The sequence below is a fragment of the Ambystoma mexicanum genome, chromosome 7p (assembly GCF_040938575.1).
Source record: "Ambystoma mexicanum isolate Mex_15411 chromosome 7p, UKY_AmexF1_1, whole genome shotgun sequence".
Classification (NCBI taxonomy): Eukaryota; Metazoa; Chordata; class Amphibia; order Caudata; family Ambystomatidae; genus Ambystoma; species Ambystoma mexicanum.
Genome location: NC_090939.1, coordinates 895376516 through 895399844, shown reverse-complemented (window position 1 = coordinate 895399844; position 23329 = coordinate 895376516). Strand labels below are relative to the sequence as shown.

The window sequence follows — 23329 nt, the reverse complement described above, 5'->3', positions numbered from 1 at the left end:
GAAGGCCGAGTGTGCAGGTAATATGGAGCATTTGGGAGTTGGAGTGGAAGCAGACGTGCCGTGTGTGCATGGGACGACAGGCATGACATTGATAAAACATCATAAAAAATCTAGATCGAGGAGCAGATCAGGAAAGTCCTCTTCTTCGACCTCCAAAAAGGCCGAAAAAAGGCACTGGTCTCCCTCTTCTTCCTCAACGTCATCTGAGAAAGTTATAACATGTCCTTCAAGACATGACTTTCTGACAAAATGGGAAGCTTTTAGGGTTTCTATGTTAAAGATTTTTGAGAACGCTGCCCAGACCCCCTAAACAAGGTCTGACGAAGACCATACCCCTGCTCACAAGAAAAGTGACCTGGGAAGATCTAAAACAAGAAAATCAGACAAAGTTGTCGAGGGTGTCATCCAGGGGACTCTTCCCGGACACCTCATGGAAAAAGCCTACCGGTGCATAAATCGGAGGTAGATGTAAAGAAGATGGCGTCAGACTCTCATACGTCTTCAAAGGCTGCGTCGAAAACATCCCCAAAGCCATCGAGGACGGTCGAGTACAAGGCGTCGATGACTCAACCTAAAAAGACGTTGAGTGTACAGTCAACAGTTTTGAAGGCTCCTTCGACGGCATCGATGGTCTCGACAACTCTTTCGATTCCTTCGAAGGCTACCTCGGCAATATCGAAGGTTGTAGCTACAACATCAACGCCATCGACGTGTTTGTCGACGCCCATGCCCATGCCTATGCCAATATCAAAACCTATACCACTTGAAAAGATCTTTCATCCAGAGGGTAGATATGATTTTTTTAGGACCATGTCATCCATATACGAAGGAGAGTCATCAGCAGATGAAGTTTCTCCTGCTGGTGTTAAATTTGGCACAAGACCAGTCCCTGAAGAATGAATTGATCCTCAATCTAAAATACAAGACTTAAATGAGTGCTTGCAATCAGCAAGTGGTCTGGATACTTCTCCAGAATACGAATTTGAAAAGCCTGACCCAGCAGAACATGCTGATGCGGGCTATAGAAAGTTGATGAGTAGAGTTACTAAATTCATGGGATGGGGTAGGAACTCACCTGTCTATCAAGATGATGACATCCTGACCCAATTCTCACTATCAATTTTGAGTTCTGAAATTCGGGTTGACCTCCACCCCGAGAGTTTCCACTAAGTTGATAGCGGTAGTGGCAGCGAGTCTCAGGAGAGGGGGGGATCCACGTCCACCCCTATCTGGACGGTCGGGGCACATTCTCCAGAACAAGCCCAGGATTATCTGTCCAAGACTTGCCACTTACTTCACAAACTAGGGTTTTCTCTGAATTTCAAAAAGTCAAACATGATACCACCACAAAAACTCCAGTTTATCAGAGCAGTCCTGGATACTTGTTCGGGCAAAGCCTCGCCTCCTGAAGAGAGAGCTCACCACATTCTGCAGATGGTAATAAAATTCCGGAATGCCCAGTATCTACCGGCCTTCGATTTTCTCAGGTTGCTCGGTCTAATGGCATCCTGCATTATTATGGTGCCAGAATACAGATTGAAGGTGAGATCCCTTCAATGGGCTCTCAGGACTCAATGGTCTCAATTTTCAGGGGAAATGTCAGATCTATTGCAAGTTCCAACCAGAGTAGCACAGGATCTACAATGGTGGGCTTGCAGGAAACATATCCTCGAGGGAGAATCTTTTTGGCAACCATGGCCGGAGCTAACAGTAGTAACGTACGCCTCCCTCACGGGGTGGGGAGCTCACACCAACGATCTGACAATCAGCGGTCATTGGTCTCCATTGGAGTCCAAACTACATATCAACCTATTGGAGCTGAGGGCAATCAAACTAGCGCTGAAGGCCTTCCTGCCCTCTGTACGGGGAAAGAATGTCCTAATAATGACTGACAAAACGGTGGCCATGTACTACCTCAACAAGAGGGTAATAGGGTCACTGCCACTGTGCAGAGAAGCAATGCAGCTCTGGTTTTGGGCACTTCAAGAGGGGATCTCTCTGTCGGCAATTCATCTAGCCGGAGAGCAAAACACGGTGGCGGACGCTCTGAGCAGGTAGAGCAGTCTCCCACGAGTGGGAGCTAGCTCAGGAAGTCCTTCAAGAGATCTTCGCCCTTTGGGGAACACCTCAAGTGGATCTGTTCGCGGCCGGTGCCAACCAGAAGTGCGAACTGTACTGCTCAAGGGAATTTCCCCCGAGAGGAGCTCTAGGGGACGCGTTGTGGTGGAATGGGAATTCCCACTTCTGTATGCGTTCCCTCTAGTCCCTGTGATCCCTCAAGTAATCGGGAGGTTGAGAAAGTTCGGGAAAACCATGATCCTAATTGCTCTGGATTGGGCCAGGAGAACGTGTTACCCGGACTTTCTGGACATGTCCATCTGCCCTCCAATACGTCTTCCAAAAAGAGAGGATCTTCTCTCGTAAGACGAAGGTCACGTTCTCCATCCAGAGGTCAACACACTCAACCTTCACGCATGGCTTCTGAGAGGTTGAGATACAAGGATTGGGACCTTCCGGATGACGTAATGGAGATCTTGCTTTCGGCCAGAAGGCCAGCAACTAAATCTCTGTATCCGTGTCGTTGGAACAAGTTCAGTAACTGGTGCAGAAAAAAGAATGTGGACCCATTTCAATGTAATATTCCCACAGTATTGTATTATCTTTTCTATTAGATTTGGCTAATCTGGGTGTCCAGGTTGGTACGATAAAAGGATACTTGGCTGGGCTATCCATTTCTTAGCGCGCCTCAGAGGAAGCATCTTACTTTTAAGATACGTTTTAATAATTCAATTCTTAAAGGGCTTAAATAATGTGTTTCCCCCGATACCCTTTCAAGTTCCTGTGAGGGATTTAAACTTGGTTCTAAAGTTCCTCACATGTATTCCATATGAGCCTTTATATTCTTGTCCATTGAGGCGCTCCTTACTTTAAAAACAAGACTTCTTGTGGCAATGACATCAGCCCGCAGGGTGAGTGAGTTACAGGCGCTTTCTAGCGGTCCTCCTCACGCCATCTTTTATAAAGATAAAGTAGTCCTTGGAGTAAAACCATCTTTTTTGCCCAAAATCTTTTCAGATTTTCACCTGTCACAAAAAATAACACTGCCTACTTTCTATCCTCCCCCTCCCGCAAGTAAGGAAGAGGAACGGCTACATAGATTAGATCCTAGAAGAGCTCTTAGCTTCTATATTTCAAGATTGGCAAAAATATGTCAGTGTGATCAACGTTTTGTGGGATACACTGGCCGCAAACTAGGACTTGCAGTAACTAAACATTATCTAGATGGATCATTTTAGCTATAACAGAATGTTATAGATTGGCTGGCTGGGAAAGGACCGCCAGATGGGCTGAGGGCTCATTCAAACAGGGGCATGGCAACTTCGACAGCACTTCAAAGGGGTGTCCCTGTGCAAGATATTTGTGCAGCAGCCACATGGTCATCCATGCACACTTTTATGAAACATTATGCTCTAGATTCAACGACTTCCCAAGGAGGTCTATTCGCTAAATCAGTACTTCATTTTGTACATGAATAACATTTCTGTACTCCCACCTCCAATACAAAACTTCCTTGGGAGTCTATCTAAGATGAGGAATACATGTGAGGACACAATCGATTCGGAGAACAAGTTACTTAACAACTGTAACGTTCTTTCGATTGGATGTTCCTCCCACGTATTCCTCATCGACCCTCCCAGCCTGCCCCACAGTACAGTTTATTTACACTCTAAATTCTTTTAAGACCTGGGTCAAAATGGGCACTCCCTTTAACTATAATCCATGGGCTATAATACACGAAAAAACAGAACTGAGGCCAACGGGCGCGCTTGAGGCATTTATACAGCGGATGACGTCTGTCGTCGAGGTACATCGATGCCGCGTCCTTGAATGGAGCGCCCTCTACTGAAGAGAGAACATTTCCAAAGCAGCAAAGCTGAAGGTAAGGATATATCTAAGATGAGGAATACGTGGGAGGAACATCCAATCGAAAGAACGTTAGAGTTGGTAAGTGACTTGTTCTTCTCGATCGATGGAGGATCAGGTTATGGCAATTTGTCAAATGGTCACTTTCAACTCTGGGTGATTCGTCATGTACTGCCTTTTCTGTCTAGCCATCTTCATGCCCCTGTGGTGGCATCTCTTGTTCGTATTGAGTATTGCAACTAGTTGCTTCTAGCTCAGTCTGCATATGTTATACGTTGCCTGCAATGTCTTCAAAATCTGGCAGCCATAGTTGCGACTGTTTCTTCTTATGATCTACATATTTCTCCAGTGCTTCGTTCACTGCACTGGCTCCCAGTCTCTAAACTCATCACGTTCATATCGCTAGGTTTGGTTCATCGTGTTTTTATATGGCCAGGGGGCTGAATACTTGCAGTCTAAATTTCGCCCCTATGTTCCTGGATGCTTATTTCGATCTTGGGATGCCCGCCTTTTTCCTGTACCCAGTTTTAGGCTTTGTAGTACTGGAGCCCAGGCTTTTTCTATTGACGCCGCTAAACTCTGCAACACCTTGCCTTTTTTGTTCAGGGCAATAGATAATCGCTTTCGGTTCAGGTGTGCGCTTAAAATCTTTTTATTCTATGCTTGGATGTTTTTTTGTGGTCCTGTCTGTTTTGGGTTACTCCAAGATGCATCGTACATGCACTTTATAAGTAGCCTTAAGATGAGAAACTCGATGTGTTCCAAGTCATGATCAATCAGCTTTAAAGGAATGGTTCGCCCAAACATTTTTTTTGCAAAAAAAGATGGGCAATAATAAAAAAAAATCGATTGCCACTTTTTTTTTAAGTCCGTATGTAAAATTTTGAGAAAATGAAGCTCAACATTTTAAAAAGGAAGCACATGGGGCATCCATTTTGTGAAATGGATGCCCGCCTGTGCTGGCTTTTGCGGCATTAATGAAGGAAAAGCCAGCCAGCTGTAGTAAACAAAAGCTACCACTGGATGGTTTTTCTTTCATTGGTGCCGGGACTCGGAGGACGCAGACCGGAGACTACAGGCAGAAAAGCTGCGGCTGCATCTCGGTAAGTGCTATTTATTTTTTTAAAAAATAAGCACTAGCTGTGTTTTTTTTTCTAAGTTTTCCGGGCTGGAGGAGCCTGGAAAACTTAGAACTAAAACCGCAGCTTTAAAAATGTTGTATTTATGTTTGCAGTAGCTTTTGAAGCTACCGCACACATAAATAGAAAGTTATTGTGTTTGAAAACGCTGCGGTTTTTCTTTCCAAGTTTCTCAGGCTCCTCCGAGCCGGTGGAGCCTGAGAAACTTGGAAAGAAAAACCGCAGCGTTTACAAACACAACCGCGTTGTGTTTCTGCCTAATGCTGCTTTCCCATTTGGGGCTTTCGGGCTCCCCGTGGGGAGCCCGAGAGCCCCAAATGGGAAAACAGCATTAGGCAGAAACACTGCGGCATGGAAACGCTGCGGTTTTTCTTTCCAAGTTTCTCAGGCTCCTCCGAGCCGGTGGAGCCTGAGAAACTTGGAAAGAAAAACCGCAGCGTTTTCAAACACAATAACTTTCTATTTATGTGTGCGGTAGCTTCAAAAGCTACCGCAAACATAAATATGTTTTTAACACTGCGGTTTTATTTCTAAGTTTTCCGGACTCCTCCAGCCCAGAAAACTTAGAAAAAAAAACGCAGCTAGTGTTTATTTTTATTTTAAAAAAAAATAGCACTTACCGAGATGCAGCTGCAGCTTTTCTGCTTGTAGTCTCCGGTCTCTGTCCTCCGAGTCCCGGCACCAATGAAGGAAAAGCCACCCAGTGGTAGCTTTTGTTTACTACAGCTGGCTGGCTTTTCCTTCATTAGTGCCGCAAAAGCCAAAGCAAGCACAGTGGCGGGCATCCATTTCACAAAATGGATGCCCCCATGTGTTCGCTTTGAGCTTCATTTTCTCAAAATTTTACATAGGGACTTAAAAAAATTTTTTTTAAAAAAGTGGCAATCGTTTTTTTTTTTATTTTTTTTTTATTGCCCCTTTATTTGCAATAAAAATGTTTGGGCGAACCATTCCTTTAAAGCTGGTATAGCAAAAATAGAAAGTATCATGGACATGTTTAATATCTTAGTCTGGCTCATTAAAAATACTTTCAATTCCCATCATCTAAGTTGTGGCTTTTGATCTTGTTAACAAGTGCCTTGACTGGCAGTTGGAAGGGGGGCCCATCAAGAGTATATAACGGTTCCTTAACCCGCTGAAGGATTCTGACATCCTAAGTGCCCCATTTGACTTCTGGGTCCGAGGAACATCAGTAGTGCCAACCATCTCAGTATCGACCACAGGCTCTGAACAGTTTGACTGGTATATTTATTCCTGAGGCTTCTCTGCCCTTCACTGTAGAATATTCTTTCTCTTTTATAATCTCCTCAACATTCCTGGAGTAACTGGTTGTTTTCCCTTCTTCGTAGGATAGTGTGACCCATGTTCCATTGATCCCTCTCTCAGGATTATTTTTGATCTTTCTTCTTACATCAATGGTTTTCATGTTCCTCAGATTTGGTTTTACGTTTTCGTCAATTGTACTGAGACTCCTCTGTTACCTTTAGTCTGTCGGGGGGAGTGTGACTGGGCCCTCTACTGGCATGCAACCTTCTCCTTCGCTTGGTTTCTCCTTTGGCTCTCTTCCGCTGGCCTCTTCTCCTTGTGGCTCTCTCGCTCTCTTGGTGTCTCGGTATCCTGACTGGTGACCGGAGCATTTGCCAAGCGGGCCTCGACCCACGTTTTGAACTGCCTTTTTTTGATGACCTGAGCCAGAGTGTGTCATCCTGTTTATGGGCAGGGCGCTTTAGTCTGTGCTGTCCAACATGGGGAGGAGAGCTGACTTGGTCACCTTGATCCTTTGTTATAACACTGACTTTCCTTTGCATACACATTCCCCGTTTAACCCTTTTTGTATAAGGGATGGGGCAGGCATTAGGTTTTGTTAGTATAGGCAATTTTTTTATTTGACATAGACTGACTAGGACTGTGCTTTCCTTATTATTTGATGGTAGACTAACTCCCATGCTAGCTATAGGGCAAAGTAGGAGTTTTTACAAACCCCAAGAATTGAATGTTTTTGAAACTTGTACCTCTTGTGTCAGTGTTATACTTGTGATACCATGCCTCCCTTACAAGAGTGTCTCACAGGAACGGGAGTCCTTGTCCCGTAAGGGTGGAGTCGCTCCCAATGTCACTCTTCCCTCTACTCCTACAGAGGGTATTGCGCAGCGGGCCCACCTCCTTAGCCTCACAGAGGGGCCTACCCCTTGGGGAGAAGGGACGAATTCCCTCGGTTCATCACACTTGCCACATAGGTTAGAGGCATGGGATGAGCGTTGCCTAAGCTTCTAATCACCTTTTATGCTACTAACCGCAAATCAAGACTGTTCACCCGGATGGCTGATATGGGATATTGAATTTGGGCCAGAAAGGGCTGTAAGTGAAGGTCTTTTCCAGAGGGGTATTTAAGGGTGCATAAGGAGGAGACTGTCTGATGCAAAGGTGGCATGTTTGGGGTTAAAGACTTTTATTGACTAGGAAAGAAAAAGAAAACCGATAATCCCTATTCCAAAGAGGGGTTTCCAGTGAGAGATGGTGACTGTCAGGATGTCTGTCGACCCAAGTGTCCACCGTCCTGTGTCAAGAAAACCTTACTTCGAGGGGATTGGGTCCTCCGACGTATTCCATATCTATGACATGTAATCACCACAGCTGTGCTGCTTCGGAAACTTTTTTCGGCGTCTGCGTCCTGCGTCGATGCGCCGTCGTCGAGGGCCTCCTCCGACGTCATCCGATGTGATAAGTAGGACGCACGACGCCCGTAGCCTCAGTTCCGTTTTTTCCGCGAACGTGTTGCTTCGTGATTCTCGGTTCACGCCTCGACTCTTTGGAGTTCTGTTCTTCTCGGTTCTTCGAACCTGTTCGTTTTGTGTAAATTTGAAGATGTCTTCTACTTCGTCTTCGACCCCGCGTCCGGGTTTCAAGAAGTGCGGGGAGTGTGGGTCCAAGATGTCGGTGACGGACTCGCACGACGCCTGCCTCTGGTGCCTCGGGGAGGCCCACGACACGGATGACTGTATCGACTGCCAGTCGCTCACGTCCAAAGCCTTACGAGAACGTAAGAAGAAATTGTCGGTAGGTCGGGTGTCCAAGCCCAGGAAGTCGAAGTCTGCGGGGCTTTCGACGGATGATTCGAGGGGTGACTCTCCGCGTCATCGTCGGAAGTCTCGTGGGTCTCCTTCTAGGAGTAGGTCTCGCCACTCCTCAGCCTCTTCGAGGCGTTCTCGGAAGCGCCGACACCGGTCGTCTTCCAGGTCCTCCTCGGAGGACTCTGCCCGGCACGTCGCTTACCCCACCAGCCGTGCGACGCCGGAGGAATGGGCTTCCTTCGGGAAGAAAATGCTGGCGATTCTTGAGTCGCAGGGTACTACGCCGTCCGCGCCCCCGAGTGGGGTCGGTCGTGTGAGGTCGAGAGACACCGCTCGCATGAGTGGTCGGCACGAGTCACGGGAGAGGTCCCGTCCGGACAAGGAGACTCGTTCTCGCCGTACCCGTTCCAGGTCCCGGTCCTCGACGCGTTCGAGACCGTGTGCACCTGTGAAGTCTTCGAGGAAGACATCGACGTCTGAGGCGTCGAGGGCGTCGACAGGCTTTCTCGAGGCTCCGGCCTCGAGGATTTGTCGAGGCCGTCGACGCTCGGGTCGTCGAGGGACACGCTCGGGGCTCCGGCCTCGAGGGCTGTGTCGACGCCGCCGATGCTGGAGGCGCTGCGTCTGACGTCGACGCCGATTTCCTCGGCGCCGATCCTCTCGGCGCCGATGCCGGTTCTCTCGACGCCGATGCCGGTTCTCTCGACGCCATCGACGCCTTTCGTGTCGGAGGTACCCCGTGGCACGGGAGAACCCCCTAGGAAGGCTCTGGTTAAGAGCAAGCACTCTCGGGTGCCTTCTTTTCGCCACCTGGACTATATTTCAGAGGCGGATGAGGATTCTGATGGCCTGGTTCCTAGTCTGGTTCCAGATGAAATTGTCTCGGGCCATAGTCAGTTTGACGATTTGAGACAGTCCCTGCATGATGCCAGTGGACTGGACACCTCTCCGGAGGTGGAGTTTTGTAGGCCTGAGCCTGGCTCTCATGCCGATTCTTCGTACGGCGCCTTATGGCTAGGGTTGCTGAGTACTTGGGATGGTCTGCTCCCCCAGGGGAGTTTGTGCAGGATGATCTGACTGACATCCTTGATGTTGGTCCCCCAACTGACCCGGTACTGCCGTTCCATATGGCTTTACAGAGAAGGGTGGCGGCGGCTTGGACTGCTCCGGAGAGTCTCCCGGCGGTGGGCAGATCCTTGTCGCGAAAATACCGTCCAGCCAGTAGCGAACCCTGCTACTTGACCAGGCACCCCACTCCGGAGAGTCTGGTGGTGCAGGCGGCCACGGCCCCGGCAAAGCAGGCGTCGTACCCTACCATCCCTCCTGATAGGGACGACAAACGTTTTGATGGCTGGGCGAAGAAAGTGTTTTCTTCTGGTGGTATGGCGCTTCAGGCGGCCAACTCCATTTGTGCCTTGTCTCGTTTCACACACACTCTGTGGAACTGTGTTGCGTTGGCGGCTGAACATATTCCCGAAGGGGACGAACGGGATGGTTTCCTTGCTATGGTCCAGGATGGTAAGGATGCCATGTGTGAGTCCGTTCAGTCGGGTTTGGATTTAGCTGAATGCGTCAGTAGGTCCATGGCGGCGAGCACCGTGATACGCAGGTTTGCGTGGTTGCGGAAGTCGGGGTTTGCTCCTGATGTGCAGTCCCGGCTCCACAACATGCCCTTTGACGGTGAACACCTTTTTGGCAGCAAGGCTGACGAGAGCCTTGAGAGGTTGCAGACCTCAAAGGCTGCAGCGAAGTCGTTGGGCGCTGCAGTTCGCCAACCTCCGCCTTTTCGTCCTAGGGGACAGCAGTGGAGGGGTGGTTCCTTTCGCTATTACTCATCCTTCAGTAAAGCGAGAGGAGCTGGCAGTCAAAGAGGCCATCGCAGGGGTACCAGAGGTGCCAAGGCCGCTCGGGCAGTTGCCTCTTTGCCCTCGGGTAACGCCGCAGCCGCTCCCATTCAGTCGTGAGGCCATGTCCCATGGTTCGCCGGTTGGGGGAAGGCTGGCGCAGCATCTTGTAGAGTGGCAAGCCATTACTTCAGATGTGTGGGTTCTGGAGATCATAACCCACGGCTACTGTCTTCCCTTTCGGCACAGGCCTCGCGACAATCCACCGGGGAACCTCTTTGCAGAGTCTGGATCCGCTCCTTGCGCAGGAAATTCAAGCCCTGCTGGAGAAAGGCACCATAGAACTGGTGCCTGTAGCGGAGAGGAACAAGGGATGGTATTCCCCTTATTTTTTGATTTCGAAGAAAGACTGGGGATTGAGACCATCATGGACTTGCGCGGTTTGAACAAACTCCTCAGGAAGGACAAGTTCAAGATGGTTACTCTCTCTCAAGTCCTCCAGGCCCTTCAGCTTCAGGACTGGTTGGTGTCACTCGACCTCAAGGATGCTTACTTCCATCTGCCGATCCATCCCAAGCACAGGAAGTACCTGAGGTTCGCGGTTGGCGACTCGCACTTTCAGTTTCGGGTCCTGCCGTTCGGATTGACCTCCGCCCCGAGGGTTTTCACCAAGCTCATGGTGGTGGTGGCAGCGCATCTCAGGCAAGGGGGGGATTCACGTCTACCCCTACCTGGACGATTGGTTGATCAGGGGGGGCTCTCCCGAGCAAGTCCTGGATCATCTGTCCGTCACCTGCCGCTCCCTTCACAGGCTGGGCTTCTCCCTCAATTTAAAGAAGTCCCATTTGACGCCAACACAGCGGCTCCAGTACATCGGAGCGGTGCTCGACACTTCCCTGGGGCAGTGTTTTCCTCCCCAGGTGAGGGCTCTTCACATTCAGCAGATGGTGCACAAGTTTCAGCATGCCCAGACGCTCCCTGCGTTCGAGTTCTTGAGGTTGCTCGGCCTCATGGCATCCTGCATTCTTCTGGTGCCAGAGGCTCGCCTGCGGATGAGATCTTTGCAGTGGGCACTCAAGACGCAATGGTCGCAGTCCTCCGGCAGGATGTCGGACCCGGTTCAGGTGCCGCCCTCGGTCGCCCGGGATCTTCTGTGGTGGGCCGTCGAAGGCAACTTGATGAAGGGGGCTCCATTTTGGCTTCCCTGGCCGGAGGTGACGATCGTGACGGATGCATCCCTCACGGGATGGGGAGCTCATGCCAACAGGCTGACAGTCAGCGGTCGTTGGTCTCCGTCGGAGTCCAGACTCCATATCAATCTTTTGGAGCTGAGGGCCATCAGGCTAGCCCTGAAGGCTTTTCTGCCGACTGTGCGAGGAAAGAGTGTCCTGATCCTGACCGACAATACAGTGGCCATGCACTACCTCAACAAAAAGGGGGGGCAGGGTCACTTCCTCTGTGCAGGGAGGCGATGCAGCTCGAGTTCTGGGCCATCCAGCAGGAAGTTTCGATCTCGGCAGTTCATCTGGCCGGAGACGAGAACGTGACGGCGGACGCTCTGAGCAGGCAGAGCGCAATCTCTCACGAGTGGGAGGTGGCTCAGGAGATTCTCCTGGAGATCTTCGCCCTTTGGGGGACCCCTCAAGTGGATCTCTTCGCCTCCAGTGTCAACCGGAAGTGCGAAAGGTTTTGCTCGCGGGAATTTCCTCCAAAAGGAGCCTTAGGAGACGCGTTTGTGGTGGAGTGGTCATTCCCGCTGCTGTACGCGTTTCCTCCAGTCCCCGTCATCCCGCAAGTGCTGCGGAGGTTACGGAAGTTCGGTTCCCGGATGATCCTCATTGCCCCGGCGTGGGCTCGGAGGACGTGGTACCCGGACCTTCTCGACTTATCCATCTGCCCTCCACTTCGTCTTCCCTACTGAGACGATCTGCTCTCACGGGATGGGGGTCAGGTTCTCCATCCAGAGGTCAGATCCCTCAACCTTCACGCTTGGCTTCTGAAAGGTTGAGGTATAAGGATTGGGACCTCCCTGAGGACGTGATGGAGGTGTTGCTTTCGGCCCGAAGGCCAGCAACAAAGTCTCTGTACCGTTGCTGTTGGCGTAAGTTCTGCGACTGGTGCAGAGTTCAGAATGTGGATACTTTTGCATGTGACATTCCCATGGTTCTGTCCTTTTTACTTTCTTTGGCCCACAGGGGCTTGCAAGTGGGTACCGTTAAAGGTTACCTGGCGGCGCTGTCCATCTTTAAGCGCTCGTCTGAAGAGTGTTCTTACTTTTAAATCCCTTTGATTTCACAGTTTCTGAAAGGGCTCACTAATGTGTTCCCTCCGTCACCTTTCCTGGTGCCCGGTTGGGATTTAAACCTTGTTCTTAAGTTTCTTATGGGTGCTCCGTTTGAGCCTTTACATTCTTGCCCTTTGAGGCTGTTAACTCTGAAAACTGTATTTTTAGTTGCGGTTACTTCCGCTCGCAGAGTGAGTGAGTTACAGGCACTTTCAGTTAAGCCTCCCTTCACTGTATTTCACAAGGACAGGGTTGTCCTTAGAGTTCGTCCTTCTTTTCTTCCGAAGGTAGTGACGGAATTTCATTTGGCCCAGAAGGTTGTTCTTCCGGCATTCTATCCTCCTCCGTATCCTGGTAAGGAAGAGGAGAGGCTCCATAGGCTTGATCCTAGGAGAGCTTTAAGCTTTTATGTTTCACGCATGTCCAGGGTCAGAGTGGACGATCAACTCTTTATTGGTTACGCTGGAAAGCGTTTGGGGCAAGCTGTGACGAAACAGACTTTGTCTCGCTGGATTATTTTGGCCATCTCGGAGTGCTACCGCTTGGCGGGTAAGGACCCACCGGCTGGCTTGCGGGCCCATTCTACCAGGGGTATGGCTGCGTCTACTGCCCTGCAGAGGGGTGTTCCTATTCGCAACTTCTGTGATGCAGCCACCTGGGCTTCTGTACATACTTTTGTGCGTCACTATTCCCTCGATTCCATCCGAGCACAGGATCTGGCCTTTGGCAAGGCGGTCCTTTGCTCTGCTATTTGATTGGCTATTCTAAATCTTGGTTCTAAATTCTTTCCCTCCTCCTTGCTCTGGTACTGCTTTGGGAGTCTGTCATAGATATGGAATACGTCGGAGGACCCAATCCCCTCGAAGAACAAGTTACTTTCTTACCTGGTAACGTTCTTTCGATGGGATGGTCCGACGACGTATTCCATATCGCTCCCGCCCTGCCTTCCCCGCTGCAGAATTTCTTTTGCGATTGCAGCTTACGTTCCGCAAGGCTTTGTGTCTGACTGGCAGTTGACTAGTGTCACACGTTCTGGGGGGAAAAAACTACAACTGAGGCTACGGGCGTCGTGCGTCCTACTTATCACATCGGATGACGTCGGACGTCGGAGGAGGACCTCGACGACGGCGCATCGACGTCATCGACGCAGGACGCAGACGCCGAAAAAAGTTTCCGAAGCAGCACAGCTGTGGTGATTACATGTCATAGATATGGAATACGTCGTCGGACCATCCCATCGAAAGAACGTTACCAGGTAAGAAAGTAACTTGTTCTTTTGTCCCACTAGAAACTAAAGAATGGTCCCAGGAGAAAGAGACTCTTCTCCTGGGTTATGGTTCCTGGTTTGTTGAAACAGTTCCCAAATCTCAGAACAGTCTTGTGTCTCACACGTTGTCGGGGGGTGGGGGGTGGGAGGTGGTATTGGGGAATTGATCCCTTCTCCTGATGGTAAAGTTCCAAACAATACTTTCTTGGTGGGCCAGGAGAATGTCCCACTTCTCCTGAAGTCCAGTCTCAGCCCAGGGAAATTACTTCGTTCCCCAGGCCTTTTTGGACCTTATTGCCGGTCTGGATTACCAGGAGAATGACTCCCTTCTCCTGGGATTTTGTTAACGGTTCCTTACTACCAGGGGCAATAACTACCCATGGTTTCTTTTCATTAGGCTTCACACCTCGAACACCCAATTCTACGTGTTGGGAGGGTCCATGACCCTGGCTTTTCTTCTTTGATCTGGCCCACTTGGTACACTTCCCTGCCAAGTACTGCCATAAGGAAGATGACTCGTATTTTGTTTAGGGTTCCTGACCCTCCTTTGGCTGTAGGTGGGCTTATCTCTGCCACTGTCATGAGGGACTCTCCATCTCAAGTTCTCTTTATGGTGCTTTGGGTCCTTGACCCTTCCCTGGTGGTCAACAGGCTTTGTTCCTCCACCGCGATGAGAAGGTTTGTAGGGTTTTTGCCCCTGCCGTGCCACCTAAACCCTATGATTGCACAGGGGCCTAGGGACAACTGCATGCACCATCTTGGTGAGCAGCCCTGCGTCCCCTACGGGTCTCCCATGCCACCATTTACCTGGTTGAGGGTTTTGGCACGTCGCTGGGGCTTGCTGGGATGGTGGGTATTCCATTTGTCTTGCTTTCCCTGCAAATGTGCAACGGCGTCACCTGGCTGCTGTCTGCGTTCCTTCCTCCTCTCGAAACTGCTCTACACTGGTCTGTTCGGCAGACCTTCTGATCATCCGTCCCGGTGGACTGCAGGCGTCCTTGGCGCTCTCTCTCTCTGGATCAGCAACTCAGATTTGAATCTTATGGGTTTGGTGCGCAGCACACCTGCAGTCTTCCACAGCTGCCCGAGACCAAGTCCATTGTCGATTTGTGTACGATGTTGCCAGTAATGTCTGGCCCCATTGTAGAAGTCCCTTGTCTCGTTCACAGGTTTTATCTTCATTGGTCTGCGGGTCTAACTCGTCCCAGTACTTGGATTACCTAGGTTCCTGCAGTTGTTCTTCGTCTCAGTACTTTCAAGAGCATTCTGCCTTGTAACAGCACATAGGTTTACTGTCTATAAAGATGTTGGCAGAGGAAAGAGAGGCTAGAGTATGTGGGCGTGTGATGTTCTCATAAGTGCTGGACTCTAGATGGTCGTCCTTATCCCCAGAAGAGGGGAGCCCCTCCCCATGAGATCCTTCCACATTATACCACCCCCATCTATCGGTTAGCAGTTTCACCTCCCTGGCCTCATGGGAAAGGGCTCCACCTCTAGGAGAAGTTATGACATCTAGTGAATCATCCCAGGGATCTATAAAATCATTCGGCTAGTGTCAGAGAATCCAGGCCCACACTTCAGTGTTGGTTTGCAGTAAAGACGGATACTGCTTTATTTGCCTTGCAAGACAGAGACAGGGCCCAAATAGCACTGAAACTGACAAACTGACTGCAATGACCTTCCCACCTCCAGACTTCCTCTTATAGGTAATCGACGACGGGTGACTGATATGAAACCTACCAGAGACCTTCAAGAATTTGTAGTTTTAGGCCTACACGTAGGGAAGAGGGCCTAAAAACCCAACGATTACCTCCAAACCATCCTGCAATAGTCCTTCGACACATCAAATGTTAAAATAGATCACCTGACCGATCCCTTTTTATGCTCCGCGGATGGGCTTACCCTGCCCCGCCTCTCATGACACATGCCTCTATTTCCTTCCTACAGTTCCTTTGTGCAAGTGGGTATGTAATAGCTTTTTGCTTCACGTGCTCGCAAAGGTCCTTGGTATGGGGAAAAAAACTGTCATTTTTTAATCCCAGTTTGCTCATGTCAAATAGCACAACATAAATCAAAGAATTGTCAAAGTCAAATACTTGGACAATGTAAAGTGAAATCGAGTGAGTCTTCTGCTAAGTGAAAGACTGTTCGAAAAGGGATGAAACAATCTCATCCTGAAGAAATTCACTTTGAGCTTTAGACACAGTCCATCTATCCATGGTCCTAAAAACACTCTTCATGTAAGGAATTGGGGCCTGGGGAACTACAGTTCCCATGAGGATAGTCGTTTTGGGGCCTTCCTGAGCCACGCACAAGATGTGCAATGGTCACGTGGCTTGGAATGGCCACAAGACTTTATGTAAGGCTTTTAAGCCCCGCCTCAGCCCAATGCCGCTTGCTGGTGATTTTTCGGAGGACATAGGCATGGGCCGAGGCTAGAGCCGGTATTGAGGCGGTCTGGAGGAACGGTGCGCACTACGGAGGAGTAAAGGTGAGGTTGTTGGAGCTCTGCGCTCAGTTTGACCCGCGCTGAAGCAAGTACTGGCACACGCAGCATTGCCTACATTCCGCCTTGCATGGACCTCGCTGAGTTGGTGTTTGCCAGTTTCCCGCCCTGACTACAGTGCCTAAGGAGACTGAGGTCTGCTCCTCAGACTTGTGGGTAAGTACATAGTGAAACATGTGAATCTATATGCGCATATGGTGGCAACACTATGTACTGAAAACACTGTGTGAGTATGGTGGCAATTCTATGACCAGGAGGCTAACGAGAGACATTTTCCCTAATAAGTTTGAGAAGTGTAGGAGAAAGGACTGGACTGAGTCATGATTATCAGTTATTTGAGGCATAGCACCTTGCTGCTTATATGTTGTCAGTTGCTACTTGTGCTGTTGGCTTGTGTGTCCCAAGGGACCATTGTATGTGTCTAAATGTTTGATTCACTGTGCTTGCGTATGTCGCTATGAAACTATATCTATATTTAGAGGCCATTAAGGCTCATCTACAATTGATTAATTTTGCGTTTCATTGAATAAATGGTCTTTTGTTTTAAATTATCTTTTTATCAATCATGCCAGTTTGATTATTAATTGGCCCTTAACTAATGGTAATTCTGTTGAATTTCCACATTTGGTGAACATTTCGATTGCTGGTGTCTGGAAGAAAATTAAAGACATTTTTATATGTAGTTTGTATGAATTTTATATTTGTAATGGTGCGTAGAACATTAAACACTACATGAACATATTGTTATATTTAAGAAGCCTTATGTGGAGTAAGAAAACAAATATGGTCTAAATGTTACTGAACATTATGTTTATGGTAATGTGGTGATAATATTTGTTATTGCACATTTCCCATGGTGCACAATTTACATATACAGAACACCATTCTAATTACTATTGGATTTTCCAGATTAAGGTTTGAACCAGTAAAACCCTACCAAACTTACATGTTCACTTTTCAGTTATAACTGCTAAAGTTTAGTTTATTAATTATATGAATAATATAATTTTTCATATAATTATATGAATTATATCAAAAGGCCCCAGAGCACAATGTTCATGCCTACTCGAGCTATTTTCTGTGTGCGCTTGGCAATTTTTATAATTGCCTGGCGAGGGTTGTAGCAGCGACGATGAATTACGCACTGATTGATAATGTGGTCATACGTAGGTCTTTTTCCATATGTCTGTTTTAAAAAAAAAATATATATATATATTTTGCTTTTATTGGCTTCATGCCATGTGTTTAACTGTTGCAACAATTCGCATGCACCTTTTCCAGGTAGTCCTCTACTGCTAACCTTGTGCTTTTCATCTGCATGAAAAAAATGGAGTCCTACTTTTCCTTAAATTTGGAGTGTACCAGTGGTGTTTCTAAAGTTAATAAAGAGAATTGCATGCACGTTAGGATTGTGAAGCTAGTGTTAAATGAGGTTTCACTTCTAATGTAAGCTATTTTTTTCTTATGTGAAAGATATCTCGCATATAACTTTCTATGCGTTGCCTTTGCTGCTTCCACTTGCCCTACATGTGGCATTAAAAGCAAGTTCTTTTTTGTATATTGTGGAAAAACGTTTTCGGAGGAGAGGGCTCAACACGGAAGTACATATTTGTTTTTTTTGATTAGTCGATTGATTGACATTATGCTCTTCTTTTTTTTCTTTAAGTTGAGCAGGTAAATTAGGAAACGGAGCGAAAGAATGTTAATGGTTAAATTGTAAATTACAATGCTAATGTAGAGCTTGCTAATTTTCTTTTTATGTGGAAACCAATAAACATTTAAAAATAAACACTGAAAATTGGAAAACCTAATTATTCGTTTGCTCTGAGGTGATTGATCATTTTATTCTGAAACAAGATAAACTGTCAAATTGAATTCAAATTGAATTGGACATAGTTTATCTTGTTTCAGAATAATTTATTCATACATGCAGACGCTGAAAAGTATTTGTTGTGCAGATTTGTTCTTAACTGTATTTAATAAATCCTTTCCTCTCGTTTTCTAGGCAGTTGAAAATCTCTGTTCCTATAAAGTTTCCCCAACACTATACAAACAGCTACGCCAGGTCTGCGAAGAGCATGTCAAATCACAGATCGTCCAGTTCAGAGAATATCCTTTTACTCTTTGAAAAGCATGGCGAAATTAACATGCGCATCATAGGCCTGGATTGTCCAGTCTCTAGCGCACCATCCCAGAAACGTAAATATATGTACCAATGTTTCTTCATTCTAAAGTATTAAATTAAGATGTTGAACTTTGCCTAGACTCGCAAACATTTTAACATTTGCCACAAGGCAATGACCACATTAAAACGAGGTATCGCCAAGTTACAGAAAATAATTATACTTGTACTGTTAAGACATGTTTTCAGAAGTGTCTTAGAGTCAAAGCAATGAGATGGCTATATCCACATCACAGGCATGGAATTGATAGAATTGCAGAGCCTCAAATAGCAACGGTATTGCCACAGTATTATGTGAGTCACTAGTTTGTGGCAAAATAATAATGGCTCTCTAGTGAGCATGAGCCTCACTAAATGGTGCGCTTTTGCTGAGATTCATGGCTGTGCACTTAATGCTGTATCTTTGTCGAGATTTGAACTTCAGAGCTTGGAGCTTTAGTTAAGTACTGAAATCTGCATTGGATTCCTTAGGCTAATCTGCTAACTTTTCCCTCCGATGATAGTTGTCTAGAATATTAGGAACTACTAGACAACATTTTTTTCTCCAGTCCTAACCTTGACTGGTCAAGTTAGTTCCAAAGTCTGATTTCTTTGCAATCCCAGCAAAGGGCACGTTTCACTACACACAGCTACTCGTTATTAACTGTGACTGGAGCTCTAAATAAGAGGCCATAGAATAACTTGTCACTTGAGCATAGCAACACATCTATTCTCCCGCACTCAATGGTTCTCTTTCGCACACCTGTGGTTTTTTAAAAACATTTTTAAACGTTATGTCTTTTTACCAATAGTATCAGATTTTTACTGTGCAAGTGCTAACCGCAATTCGTCATGCTCTTCTCTTGATATGAGAGTAAAGTATCTATCCATGAAACTGAACTCGTTGCCTGTGTAACAATTCTCTGGCTTTAGGGGTTTACAAAGTATGCAAGGGGCAGCAGCTCCCAGTCATTGACCCTTGCACTTCCTTTCTTATCTTTCTGTGGAACCTGCAACAAATTATTTCTTAACACTCTTTGCTAGGCAACATGGACGTTCTGTTTGGAGTACAGAAAGCAGGAGAAAAAGTGAGAGCAGGTTTCTTATGACCTGGTGAATTTTGTTCTTAGAGGCTGCCTGTGAATCCGAGCGATGGCACAATCTCATCTGCAGGTGTTACTTCCCACTGTCCACAGTACTGGCCTTAATCACAGTCTGAAAGTAGGTCCTACAAGGCTAACGTCGGGCATTAGAGACGGTTTACTTGGTCATAAATGATTTCTCCAAACGAGAGCTTTACTCATCCCACCTTTACTTGGAAGTGGGAGCTTCTATCTCTGTTACAATGGTACTGTTAAGTTGATTGTCAAAGTTGAAGCAAACCGTTGCCAAGCAATGCCCAAAGTGCTTACAAGTGTACTCCTCATAGGCTCATACACTCTTGATATAAGATCCTGAAGGGCACACAGAAGAGGGTACAATGGGGCAAGGCTGCGTTATTCCTTGTAGAGGAGTACAGTCGCATGTGTGTGTTCTACATCAAATAATAACTTGTTATGCAGGACTGTATTCTTAAATGGGACACAAACATGGTGAGGCTACTGTTTGGGAATATGACTCAGACATACAAATTATACAGTCTGCACTTTTGTTTCCTCTCGCTTTTCCTGTCAACCATCTCAGAAGAACCCAGTTAGGTGACTGCAACAGCCTGATTCTACAGTGAATGTGGATTCCCGAGTAATGCACACAATTCCGTGCTTCAGGGGTGCCTACCCGATCTTAAGGAAAGGTAAGAACCACACCGGTCTCCGGCTCCCCTGCCAGTCCTCGCACTTGACCCTAGGCCTCTGCACTCCACCCACCACTTCTGCACTTTACTCATTCCTTGTGAATGGTAACCTCTCTGCACTTGACCCAAGTCATTGGACTGGGCGCACTTGTTCCTCCTCCCCCCCCCCCCCCTTCCCCTTTCATTCCATGTCTGCCACTTACGTCTGGGTCCAGTCCGCCAGGCTTAGTACGGTAGCTTTTTTACTTTTTTGTTTTGTTCTGTATGTCCTCCCCCCCCCCCCCCCCTTTTTGCCTTACCATCTGTCACACACTTGGACTACCTGAAACGTGGTTGGCCGAGTAGTAGCTTAAAGACTGTATGTTCTTCTCCCTCTCCTCCCCCTTCGCTCCTTCCTTTTTGTCTTACACCTGCACTTGTAGTAAGGCCGACAGCCCAAGTTTGCAAGATCATTCGGAAATTTCAAGGCCTAAGAATGACTCTGTATTCCCTTGTTCCCGTCCCGCCTGGAAGTGCTTTGAAGCACTTCACCTGTGTATAAGCCTGTATAAATTTACAGTTACTTTCACACGCTGTTCAATACAAACTATGACCTTTTCATGCTAGGCTTATATTAACAACCCCAAGCAGCCATTTTGCGATATGGTCTTGAGCAAGCAAAGCAGCATAGAATCCACAAATCATTCTAAAATGTGACCATGAGGAGTTTACACTTCCAATGGTGGAACAGTCTTAAAATGCGTGGTACTAGACTGTGTTTCAGGATTCTTTTTAAAGCTTACTGGCATGTGACAGCAACAACAAAGTATATTACCATAACGGAGCTTTTTCTCTAAACTATGAACATTACTTGGCCTTTGAATCTTTTATTTTTTATTTTTATTTTTTTAATGTATGTCTGGCATTTGAAGTTGATAACTCAAAAAAAAATCTAAATTAACAAAAACCCAGCCTCAAGCAGATGTTAGGACCTCACCCATAAAAATGCACAATATTAACTCATACATCCCGTTCCCTTTCCTCTGTCTTTGTGGGCTTCCCCCAACATAGGGACGGTACCGGAATCTTTGGCAGTGAAAAAATGAGCTTTAAATTTAGTATAGCATGCAGTGGCGCGGCCTCGGGCGAGGGAATGCCCCGCCTTCTGGCACTTCACCTTTGTCCCTTTTTCCACACAGACGGTGTTGGACTTGGCAGCCAGCGCAGAGACCTTTTTTTAGCTTTCCGCTTGCTCCCCGTTTTGTTTTTTCAATCTTATTTAACTTGCCTTCAGTGCCTCGTCTCCCCCGGCGCATGTCATCTGCAGGAGGATTCACGTGATGGGCTTCATGCGACCGCTTAGTCCCGGCCTCGGACCCCCATGCACTCTGTATTTAGTGTTTGGGGCCCGGCCACTGCTGGGACTCGTGTTCGGCTTGCAACACTCTTGTCACAGGGCATTGAAGAATCTATGTCGCAGTGCAGAGAGATCTTGCCCACTTCTCCTCCACCCCACCTTAAGGACTTTGTAACAAGGACCTCTCGCAAGACAAGGTAGGCCCTCTGTTCAGCACGGCTCCACAGCTCAGCAACTCCTTCCCTGGGGTTCCCACAGATAGGGGTTCCTCTGATTCAGGTTCTGGTAGGTCCGAGGCCTTTAAGGCTACTGGCTCCCAAGCCGAGGGGACCCGGGGGCTCTTCCGTGGGCAGACATGAGGCCGTCCAGGCTATCGGCTCCCAAGCTGAGGGGTTCAGGGGCCCTACCGGGCTGTCCTCAGAAGGGCAATGAAGTTCATCTTCTTCAAACCCTAGGGATAAGGGATAATCGAGTGCCCCCTCCAAGAGTCTGTCCTCGGCTCGATCCAGCACAGCTACCGGCACAGGTGCCGAGGGCGTCCAGCCTACCGGCACTCGCTCCAAGGTCGTGAGTCAGGGCGTTAGAAGTACTGGCCGGCCGAGGGCTCAACGCCTATCGGCGTGATCTCTGAGGACCCGAGGTGTATACTCCCATGTCTGAGGCCTCTCGTGGCTCCGGGCCATCGCAGAGGGCGTGGCACAATGCTTCAAAATGGCAGAGAGGCACATGGCGGAGCCTGCCAGACCGACGGCCATCTTAGATCCAATTTAGGGCCTGCCTGTGCTTTCGCCCATTGAATGGGCTTTGCGAGATGATGCCAGTCCCCTTACCTCTGGAAATTAAGGGAGACATGGTATCAAGTATGACAGTGACACAAGAGTTACACGTTTCAAAACCTTTATTCAATTTCAAGGGTTTGGAAAAACTCCTATTTTGCCCTATAGCTAATAAATAATAAAGAAAGTACAGTCCCAGTCAGTCTTTGTCAAATCAAAATGGCCTATACTAACAAAACCTAATGCCTACCCAATCTCTTTGTGTAAAGGGGAATGTGTATGCAAAGGAAAGTCAGTGTTATAACATAAAAGATCAAGGTGGCTGAGTCTGCTCTCCTCTCCACGTTAGACAGCACGGAGTAAGGCGGTCCCCGTAACCAGGATTGACAGTCTGGCTCAGCTTATAATAAAAAAGGCAGTTCAAAACGTGGGTAGAGGCCTGCTTGGCCTTCCATGTTAAAGTCACTTATTCCAGTTTTCCAAACTTTCTTTCACATTTCAACAAAAGTTCACGTAGGTCTCCCTCTGTCTGGCACGGACTTCGCAATCACAGCACTTGCAGGGGTTCCCTTCCCCAAGCGTTATTCACATTAGTTAGGGGTTACCTTCCCCGATCTTATTTCATATTCCAGATCTCGGACCTTCCACTGATGGCGACAAATGTGCAAGGCTTTTTTCATAGATCTCCACAGGACCACTTCGACTTTCACTTTATTCCTCCTTTATGGTATTTGCCCCAGTGTCTCTTGGTCTTGGAAGTTCCATATCACAATCAACAAAGTTCAAAGAGATCTTTCTCTTAAAGCAATCACCTTTTCACTTCCTCTTTTGACAGGATTAATCGTGAGCATTGCGTATTTCAAAGTTCGTTCACTTGCCGGTTTATAACAAGACATCAAACATTTTGCAGAGACTTTCGAGTGGGCTACTTCCTTTAGCTGGAGCACTCCGCTACTCTGTATCACTGGCTTCACACTTATCAGTAACTTTAGAGTTTCTTCTTTAGCATCTCATCAGCATGCCTGCATCCTTCAATTGTGAGATGCACTGTTGGGGCTTGAATCTTTCCTTGACACATACCAGCCTTTCATGTCTTTCGCTAACTCACCGGGTGTGTGCATTCCTTTGTTGTCTCTACGGCTTTGATTCACGAGTCAAGGTTGATACCACAGACTTGGCCTCGCCTCCCCAACTCTGTCGTTCACTCGGGAGGGTTGCTGGCTACCTTG

General features: G+C 47.6%; 1 protein-coding gene across 1 annotated transcript in view; it reads left to right on the top strand.

Annotated features, from left to right (window-relative positions):
• The window catches only part of CUL4A (cullin 4A), a 2221838-nt gene that overhangs the window by 326809 nt on the left and 1871700 nt on the right, over positions 1–23329 (top strand). The window contains exon 3 of the mRNA XM_069637151.1: positions 18041–18145. Within this exon, the coding sequence (XP_069493252.1) occupies positions 18041–18145 (105 nt within the window). The remainder of the gene's footprint in view (positions 1–18040; positions 18146–23329) is intronic.